Raw genomic sequence first — 10902 nt, 5'->3', positions numbered from 1 at the left:
TAAACTGCATAATGCAACAAATAATGATTATGAATCTCACAAATGTTTCCTATAAGTAACCAATAAATCATATTTACTTAATGTTGCTTACAAGATCATCTAAAATCTGGAGTAGAAGAGAATAAAACGAGACTTTTCACAGGAAACAGATGTCGCACTCATCCTTAATGGCTTTTTGTTGCTATTTTTTTATTTTTATTTTTTTTTTTTAAAAAAATTGGCTTGCAGATTTACGATAGGAGATTTGAATATGCTTGTTAGCTCCAAAGCATATTTACCCAAGTAATTGTTTTGCCCAATATGATCTGGGCAATTAGATATTAAAATGAATAGGCCAATTTAAATGAAAGTATTTCACTGCTTTATTATAATGTAATTAATTGTGATATATTAAAAGTATCTTTTTAAAGTCGTTTAATATGTTTTAATCTGACGTGTCATTTTAATGTTTGCATTTCACGTTTTGCTATTACATAATTGTATTTCAATATTTATACAGATAATAGTTTATTTAATTGAAATATTTATTTACGTTAAATGTTACATACCGGCAATGGTATAGTTATATTTTAAGCATTTATGTGAATGTGAAGTATATTAAATTGCATAAAGATTATGATGCCTAGGTAGACACCACGGTTGGTTTAAAGATACATTTCATGATGAACTCGATTGTGTCTGTGTGTGTGTGTGCGCTCGCGCGCGGGCGTATGTGTGTGCGTGCGTGCTGATGTTGCCGAGTTGAGCGCGCGTGCTTCACTCATGCAGTGGGCGGTCCGCGCGTGAAAGAAAACCCCCGTGCGCGCTCTGTCCCGATCATCAGAGTCCTCGCAGACCCCGGGACACCCGTCCGTACGCGCACCTAACCCCAGTCCCAACCCGAACACAGGCTCGTTTCATGCGCGATCTGAGGCGATGCTGGAGTCCGCTGGCGGCGCGCGCGTGCTGAAGGAGGGCGCGCTGGAGAAGCGCAGCGACGGGCTGCTGCAGCTGTGGAAGAAGAAGCGCTGCGTGCTGACCGAGGACGGATTGATTCTTCACCCGCCCAAACACCACCACCAACACCACCACCACCACAACGATACCGGCTGCAAGGTGAAAGAGCTGCACTTCGCCAACATGAAGACCGTGGACTGCGTGGAGCGCAAGGGGAAGTACGTGTACTTCACGGTGGTCATGTCTGAGGGCCGAGAGATCGACTTCAGGTGCCCGCAGGACGAGGGCTGGAACGCGGAGATCACGCTCCAGATGGTCCAGTACAAGAACCGCCAGGCGATCCTGGCCGTCAAGTCCAGCCGGCAGAAGCAGCAGCAGCTGCTGGTGGTCTCCTCGCAGAAGATGGTCCGAAACGCGCAGTAGGACCGAAAACGCGCCTCTCCGGAGGACTCGAGATCATCGGACGCTCCTCGGGATGCGCATTACAGCGGACCGGAGCTCGCGGACGCCGCGTTCGGTGTCACCTTGTGCACTTGGACGCGCGCAAAGACGCTCTTCATGCATCGGAGGACATCACAGCTGAAATGCATTCTAACACGAGCCGGGAATATCTCCTCTGAGACTGTAGGGGGGGCCGGGGCAAGTTGTCACACCGAGGTTTTACGTCCACAAAGTGCATTTGTATGAACCCTTATTGTCCAGCAGTGGTTATGCGTGCTGCAAACACACATCCAGTCTTCGATTAGGATCAGTTTGTGTGGATTGGCCATGCAAATGATTTGTTTTTCAGTAATCTGTAAAATGACTCTGTGGTGAGAGGGAGCTAGAAGGTTGATTTGAGATTGCATTCTCCAGAAATGCCAGGTTGGGGCAAGTTGTCACACAAAGCAATGAGTTCAAAGCTATGTTGATCAAAATGACCTGCATTTTTGTTTTTCAGAATGAATTCAATAGTGTCAATACCCATTGTGACAACATGCCCCCAGTGAACTGTGTGTAAATGTTCGTTTGATTTCTGAAATGTGTATTTGAAATTGCATGAAAGGTGTGACAACTTACCCCGGTCTCTCTGACATGTTGACGGGTTGTAAATGTGAAATGCCTTCAGTGCATCATCTTCCGTCTGTCTTGAACAGTTTCATTTGTCAGTCTTGTGCGCCTCTTGACGTGCAATCAATATCTTCCAGGAGGCCCGAAAGGCCAATTTGTTTCGGTCCAGATCGCAGTCTGCATGTGCAGGGATTTTAAAGAGACCACATGAGAATCAGAACGAGGTTAAAGATCCACCACCAGATCTTTTCTGATCTCCGATGCCCCATCAGTGGACCGTTTTAATCTCTTCTGCGTTTGAGTATATATTTATTTGTACATTATTTTGTAACAGGCCATTTGCATATCTGAATGTTGGGTTATGTCTTTTGATTTTCATTTTTTTAACATAACTGGTTTGAATGGAAGATTCACATTTGACCAACACTGGTTTTAACGGTGCATCGTTGGTTCTTTTTGTTGCTAGGTTCAAACCAAAGAATGCACTTCTACATCATGTTGACATGTCGTAACTCATGCTCTGTTAAGGGTCATTCATTTTAATTATGAACGTTGACTGTGCTATTGACCCCAGTCAGTGTAGACGCCACATTTAAAGGCGTGATTGATGTGCAGTTCTGCATTTTGTCCCACTGGTAATGGGCAAAAACACTAGGAAAATATCTTCTCATCACAGCCTAAATGAAACGCGGCCTCTATCCTGACTGGGGATGTTGATCTGTGTGTTTCGATCAATAGTGCATTACATAAAACGTCTCAGCCGAATGCACGGCGACAGAACTCAACTGGATATTGTTGAATCGTCAAGAAATGCCCGATGATCTGCTGTGTGTGACGATGCCGTTTTCTGATGGAGCGGCATCGTTCCTTAAGCTGATGTGAATGCCACTTTCATACCTTTTGAAATATACATTCCATTTCAAATGAATGTTGCATCTTTGTCTTTGCTTAGTGCTGTTTTTTGGGAGATTTCGTGGTACAGAACGGACAAATGGTATGCACTGAGACATGTCAAATGTCAACACTAACTTAAAGGGTTAGTCCACCCAAAAATGAAATGTATGATATTAACTCCTCACCCTAATGTTGTTCCACATCCGTAAGACCTCTGTTCATCTTCACACACAGTTTAAGATATTTTATATTTAGTCAGAGAGTGTATGCAAGTGTATGCACACTATACTGTCCAGAAAGGGAATAAAAACATCACCAGAGTAGTCCATATGAGACATCAGTGGGTTAACTAGAGTCTCTTGAAGCATCGAAAATACATTTGGGTCCAAAAATAACAAAAACTACGACTTTATTCAGCATTCTCTTCTCTTCAGTGTTTGTTTTCAATCCTCAAATAATGATTCAAACGGTTGTGAATCAGCATATTGATTCATGACACGATCTGAATCATGAATCAATAAGCAACCGTTTGAATCTTTATTTTAGGTTTATAGTGTGCATACACTTAGATACGCTGTCGGACTAAATATAAAATATCTTAAACTGTGTTCTGAAGATGAACGGAGGTCTTACGGGTGTGGAAAAACATTAGGATAAGTCATTAATGACATACATTTCATTTTTGGGTGAACTAACCCTTTAAACTAGGTTGTTTCTTCAAACTCTCGCTCTGCCTTGACTAGGCATTGCATTATGAATCCCATTCACTGCAGTCACATGCTCGTGTTCCAGGCCTTATCGTTCACGTTTCCAGTGTGTCTCGTGTCGTCGGCTCTATGATGCACTCGCCGTCTTCCCGAGCTATAAGTGGAAGCCGTTTCCTAGAATAATATTTCACTGTCAGAGCTGTCAGTAAGACGAAGTGTCGGCCACGCATCTATGCCTCCGAACGCAGCCGGAGAAGCCGGCTAACTTAATTAAAACCCGGACGCTAAATCAGAACGAGCCCCCGATGCAGGACCACCGTGTGTGTGTGTGTGTGTGTGTGTGTTATTGGATACACATGACCTTTATAGACGAGGACGGCTTCATTACATCACACTACTGTACTGTAGGGTCATGTAATAGTTCCTGTGTGGATTTGGGATGTGATCAGCAAGTGTGGGTGGTAGATGCCTAAGTGTGCATGCATGTGTGCTTTTCAGTACATGGCTGAGATTCTTTCAAAGGCCTCGCATGGCATTATGGGTGAGAGTGTGTAAAAATGGCAGACTGCCTCATTCTCTGCTCAATGCACACACACCCCGATTCTCTATTTTTACGCCTGTACACCTCTGTGTAATCTGAGTTGTGTTCCAGGAATGTCACTCTTATAGATGCTGATCTCATGTGTTTACGAACTACATCCGTTTGTCACACTCTAAAAAACTCAGGGTTAAAGACCGGGTTTATTTAACCCAGCATAGTTCATTCATTGTTACTAGAATAGGCCTATTGGCTTTTTTGTTGGTTTGTTTGTTTTTTACTCCATACATGAATTAATGTCTACGGATTAATTTAAATCCTTAACTCTTAAAAAAAGAAAAAAGAAAAATCAACACAAATACTGGCTTGCATGATATCATATTTTACAATAGCATACATATAGTTTCAATACATATCGCCAACATTTAAGCTCATTTAACAAATATTAGAAGTAAAAATTAAACATTTAGAAGTAAGTCAAGTGTCATCGACCAGTCTGTTGTCCCGATCTCGTATCATGTTCATTGGGTGAACTTCTAACTTCAGATCCGCCCTGTGTTTCTCTCATAGACAAAATATGCTGTAGCTATATACGTCATAACCCGTCCATAAACAATCAGTGTTCAGAGAACATATTTTAACATTACAAGCAAGGCATCAGGCGTTTCCATCACATGAAAAGTTTAGCTGACTAAGGCTCTGGTAACACAAAAACTACCCAAACACTGGGTTGTTACATCTGACCCAGGATCTGAGTATCACAAACACTTCCAAACACTGAAAAAATAACCCCAAAAATTACACAAAAGGCTCAACCCAGTAGTATAATAAATGGCATTTATCTCACCATTATGGCTTTCAAACAGAAACATATCAGATTTTGATTTGAATGGGATGTCAGGCCAATTTGAATTTTGTGCTGTACTGCATTTCTGGACTAAACCAGGGTTATTGTTTGTTTCTTTGGACATTTACACATCCTCTTCAATAAGCTTTTATCCACACTCTTCCTAAAATGATCAAACATGGACCACGTTAGATTCTGATAAAAAGAGATCCCTGGCCTGTTACTTAAGTTTGTAGTTTGGCTGGAGCTTCAGCAGTTTTTCTTCTACAAAATCATTGTAATTTTCTAATTGCCATGTTAATCGGTGTAATCATTTACTCCTTCCGGCAGTCGTGTGGAATTAAACGAAAGCTAATTATCAGAGCAGGAGGTGTAGGATGGAGAGATGTGCTGAACACGAGCCAATGACAGAGCCGGAGGGCGGCAGTGAACCTTCAGCGATTGCTTTATTTCTCTATTTTTGTCATTTGTTTTCTTGTGTAAGGCATAAGCTCTGTTCCAGAACCATGTGAAGGGTCTTTATCTTCTAAGGCAGCATCCTAACTGTAACCGAATAGTGCTCCATATTTGAAGCACACGAGCAAACAACTCCCAAACGATTGATGAAGCTAATGACATGATACACTTTTAGCATTTAAGGCATAAATCTAATAAACAAAAATATATATGACACAAATACTGGTTAAAAGTGCACTTCTAAATTAAATTGAACTTTTTTTTTGAATAATATTGTTCAGTTTTCAGTCAATATTGTTCACTTCTTTTGCCAAACTGTTACAAAACCTTGTGAATGTCAGCTGATGATAATGATTGTCAGATTAACCAAGTGAAACCCCCAGCTAGGTAGCTAGTTAGCTATTTGCTATTAAAAGGATATTTGTTATTAACTCCAGAGAGGACAAAGACACATCGGGTATGTTGTCTTCCAGTCAGCTGCCTGTCAGATGAGGAACAAAGTTAATAATCAGTGTCTGGTATTTGCCCAAACAAGCATGTGATTTCAAACATGTCTGAATTGACTAACAATCTCTAATGAACATTTCCGAAATGTTAAGAGCCAATGAAAGGATGTGACTGAAGGAGAGGGTTTCTTTAATCACAAGCTGTATTTTTAACAAATGTAATGGAAATATGTGACCCTTGGCCTTGACCACAAAACCTGCATGCATCTCAAAGGTATATTTGTGGCAATAGCCAACTATAGCCTAGGCTACATATGGGTCAAAATTATCAATTTTTCTTTTGTGCCAAAAATCATTAGGATATTAAGTAAAGATAATTTTAAATGAAGATATTTTCTAAATTTATTTAAATATATTTAAATATATAAATATTGTTGTATCTCAGCCAAATATTGTCATATCCTTACAAACCATAGCCTACATCAATGAAAAATTATTCAGCTTTCAAATATAAATCTCAATTAAATTAAATTCTTTAAATACCTCCTCAACTTATACCTCCTTATACCTCCTCAACTTATTTTGATTGCGTTTGAGGGGATAATAGATAAGCCTTTTTTATACAATGACGTAACAGCATGTGAATCGATTATTTTAATTGATTCAAGGAACCGGTTCGTGGAAATGAATCAATCTCGTCGAATCATTCAATGAACCTTTTCAAATAACCACGGTCAATCACTTTTTTGTGTAATCGCATAGCCGTGAATAACACCATTGTTGTGGCAGTGATTAATGTAAGTATCAGATGTTTTATGTCCATATCACTGGAAAATCAACACGATTTCGGTTGAGTTGTGAGTTTATCCATCGACTGCAGAGCGCGTCGGTTACGTTAACTGTATTCAACCGTCACTTCACACACGGGGCCTGTCCACGTCAATGTAAGTTACCGAAAAACAAGCAACAAACGCACATTTATGTTCAGTTTAGAGTAATTACAGCACGTTTATAGATGCGGTTGTTTGTCATGAATAATAATAACTGAGCTGTGTATGAACATAATCGTAATAAACGGTCAAAAAGTTAAAGTTACTGCAGTTGTGTGAACTTTCAGTTCGTGAAAACAAACACAACATTGTGAAATGCAGAAACCTGAAGCTTGTATTTTTTACGCGCTTTTGTATTATTAATAACAGGAACATTTCAGTGCAAAATAATTATTAAAACTGTTTAACTTAAACGGTCCTTTAAAGGCACACTATTCAATATTTTTGGATTAAAATATCCTAGAACCACTAGAACAGTTTTCTATATTTTGTTGACTTGTGTAGGCTAACGTTACTTACATTATCCCAGGGAGGAAAAAAATAGAGTGAGATTGATAACAGCAGTGAAAAGAGAGAAAGATGAATTTTAGTTCAGTTCAGTTCAGTTTATTATTCATCCGTTCAGGAAAATCCCTGTTTTCCCCATACCATGCAAGTCATTGAAGCCCTGGACCTGTACCCATATTCTTCAAAATATTTTTTTGTGTTCAGAAGAAAGAAATTCATGTTTGGAACAACTTGAGGTTGAGTAATTGATGACAGAATTTAATTATCACTTTAAGACCATTCCTTTAATTTAATATTTAAAACGTATTTGAAGTACTATGAAATATTGTAGCTGAAAGACATAAAATGGTGCCCACTTGAACAGCTAACTTTAAATCTCCTGTCGTAACACTTGACTTTGGGCCTTGTGTCTGTTATGGTTGAGTGATCTTTGGAACAGAGGGCCCTTTCTCTCTCTCTCTCTCTCTCTCTCTCTCTCTCTCTCTCTCTCTCTCTCTCTCTCTCTCTCTCTCTCTCTCTCTCTCTCTCTCTCTCTCTCCCTCTCCCTCTCTCCCTCCCTCCTCCAGTCTGCACCTGTTCCTGTTCACCCTGAAGCCAGTCGCTCCAGTCTTCATTAGCACAGCTGCTGCCGCCCCTCAGCCCACAAGACAGGAAGTCAGATTAGATATGAAATGTCACCTTGCCCATATCAAGCGTTGGCGACCAGAATAAGACACATGACACATGATCATGCTGGTCAGTGAGTGAGTAAAAACTGCAGAAAATGTAGTCTCTTAACAGACTTAATTTAGAGGAATATGTGTTTATTAAAAATGTTGGTTAGACTTTACTCGAGGTCTTTATGTATAATGCATTAAAAAAGTATTGTAATGCATTATTTTCCTGAATAACTGTAAAAATGCATTTGCAGATTTGTTAAATCTAAAAATAGTTCAGTGTTTAAATGCATTACATTTTCTGTAGCACTTTTATTTTACAGTCCTGTTCCCCATGTGCATACTAGTACTTATTATAGTTATTACAATATCTGGGTTATAACTAGATACTTCCCCTAAAACCTTATACCTTATATTACCAGTACGGTAAGTAAGTACACTGTAAGTACACATACTGTAAAATAAATAAAATGCAACCACATTTTCTGTGTAACAATGAATGGACAAGTAACACATTTGTTAATATGTGTTCACTACATTAGTTAACACGAACTAACAATGAGCAATTTATTAATTCATCTTAGTTAATGTTAATCTCAACATTTAGCTACTAATGCATTTTTAAGCTCAAAAGTATGTTAACATTAGCACTGTGAACTAACATGAACATGCTTTTTTAACAATCATTAACAAAGGTTAATACACCAATCAGGCATAACATTATGACTATCTTCCTAATATTGTGTTGGTCCCCATTTTGCTGCCAAAACAGCTCTGATCCATCAGGCGTGGACTCCACTAGACTTGTTTGTTCTGCACATCCCACAGATGCTCGATTGGATTGAGATCTGGGGATTTTGGAGGCCAAGTCAACAATGCTTAGGTAGGTGGTACGTGTCAAAGTAACATCCACATGGATGGCAGGACCCAAGGTTTCCCTGCAGAACATTGCCCAAAGCATCACACTGCCTCCGCTGGCTTATCTTCTTCCCATAGTGCATCCTGGTGCCATGTGTTCCCCAGAAAAGTGATGGCACACACCCGGCCATCCACGTAATGTAGACCATCAGACTAGGCCATCTTCTTCATTTGCTCCATGGTCCAATTATGGACCACAATTTAGCCCTCATCAAACTCAAATCCTTACGCTTGCCCATTTTTCCTGCTTCTAACACATCAACTTTGAGGACAAAATGTTCACTTGCTGCCTAATATATCCCACCCACTAACAGGTGCCGTGATGAAGAGAAAATGAGTGTTATTCACTTCACCTATCATAATGTTATGCCTGATCGGTGTTTATGCTGTAAAAGTTGGTGAATGTATTAGCTAATGTTTATAAATGAAACTTTTATATATATAAAATGCATAATAAAAGTATTTTATAATACTTTTATAATACACTTTCCGTCTAATGTTCAGAAGCTGCTCTTTTGTATCTCTGGAGAAATAATAGGAATGTATTTCATTTAAGAATCACCTTTATCTCAGATTTTGCTCATAAAACTTACAAATGTTATTGAAATACAGTAAGAGTATCTGATTGCTCTGGACTTTTAGTTGCAGGCACAGTTTGAGCCATTGTTGAGATCTCAGTTCATTATTAGTTCATGATAACTAATGTTTACTAATGAACCTTATAGTAAAGTGTTACCTAATTTTCTTTGGGGAATCAGGGGAGTCTGTTTGTTCAGTGTTACTTTTTTAAAGAAACCACTGAGGAAAATGTAATAGTTTTCATGTTTTAAATTCAAAGCGCTTGATTTGCTTGCTCGGAGTTTTGTGAATGTGTGTTCAGTGCCCTTAAAAAACTCTCAAGGATTTGTTGTTGACTTTAGTTTTGCGTTTGTCAGCAGAAGTGAGTTTAAGTGCTTCCTTGTGTGTGTGTTTAGTATCAGTGTTTTCACACACCCACACAGCCCAGGTGTTGCTTACTTCCCGAGTCCGTCGTATTTCACAGCAAAGCGCTCAAGGTCAGTGATAAGACGGCGCCTGAGAGGAACACGCTGCAAACACGGATAATGCTCTGTAGTCTCTTCCCAAATGACACATGCACAATAATCCAGAAATATTTTCTCATCTGTTTGTTATTCCATTTTTTTAAAGACTAAAATAACCAACTGAGCACATTGAACGGACGGCGTAACAAAATCCGATTCACATCCAACAAAATTTCAGCTCTGAAATGAGGCGAGAGCGCTTGACATTTCAGAATATTACTCCTGTTCAGCTTCTCTCTGCCTATAAGGTTTCTGGGTAATTAAATAACTCCCAAACATACCCATTCAAATTATCTTTTGACATTTAAATCAGCCCAGGTTTCCCATCAGTACCGCCCAACTGATTTGAATAACAGACCAATGAAAACCTGCCAGACGGCTGTCCTGTACGTTAGTATAAGGAAATGTTTTTCTCAATTACAATGATTTTAGTAAAAGCTGTTTGATGACAGCAACAGCAATTTAAAATAAAAGACACCAATGAATGGTCAATTAATAATTACACTTGTTTATTATAAAAATCACAAGTGCTGTTTGTGCAAAGTTGTTTATATTATGCTGTATACAATACAAAAATAATATGAAAAAAAAACTGTTCATGTTGTAAAATTTAACAGTTATGAAACAACTTTAATTTCAAAAGTCAATAGGGTCCTTATTCAGCTCTATTTAGTTCAAAGTTGATTCTGCATATTTCAATATCAGTGTAAATGTTGCATCAATTAAAACAATTTAGGATTAAAAATGATTCCGTGGCGAAGTAAATATCACAGAAAAAACATGTAATTTCTTTATGAAAAAGTAAGTTCAGGCAATAATTAAAAAAAAACTAAGTAAATGTTATATTAGTACTCAATTCAAGCTTGTAGAAATTAAATTAGGTATAATATTAAGTAAGTAAGTAATATTAAGTATTAAGTAAAATGATCAACTTTCCCCCCCCCCCCGCTGTTTTCCAGTTGTATTTACACTGTTTTACCATTGCTTTTGTTGTTAGGTTTAGTAACTCGCTATTTTGTGACATTTGGAGTTAAT

At 38.7% G+C, this 10902-nt stretch overlaps 1 protein-coding gene across 1 annotated transcript; it reads left to right on the top strand.

Annotated features, from left to right (window-relative positions):
• Positions 1-719: 719 nt before the first annotated feature.
• phlda1 (pleckstrin homology-like domain, family A, member 1) lies at positions 720-2813 on the top strand. The gene has a single exon (XM_067427031.1). It carries the CDS (start codon positions 916-918, stop codon positions 1357-1359), a length of 444 nt encoding a protein of 147 aa, XP_067283132.1. The 5' UTR covers positions 720-915; the 3' UTR covers positions 1360-2813.
• The last annotated feature ends 8089 nt before the right edge of the window (positions 2814-10902 follow it).

Source organism: Pseudorasbora parva, chromosome 20, assembly GCF_024679245.1.
Source record: "Pseudorasbora parva isolate DD20220531a chromosome 20, ASM2467924v1, whole genome shotgun sequence".
NCBI classification, from domain to species: domain Eukaryota; kingdom Metazoa; phylum Chordata; class Actinopteri; order Cypriniformes; family Gobionidae; genus Pseudorasbora; species Pseudorasbora parva.
This window is presented reverse-complemented; position numbering and strand designations above follow the sequence as displayed.

Coding starts and splice junctions, on each gene's coding strand:
- phlda1 (XM_067427031.1), top strand. CDS start 916: ATGCTGGAGTCCGCTGGCGGCGCGCGCGTGCTGAAGGAGGGCGCGCTG.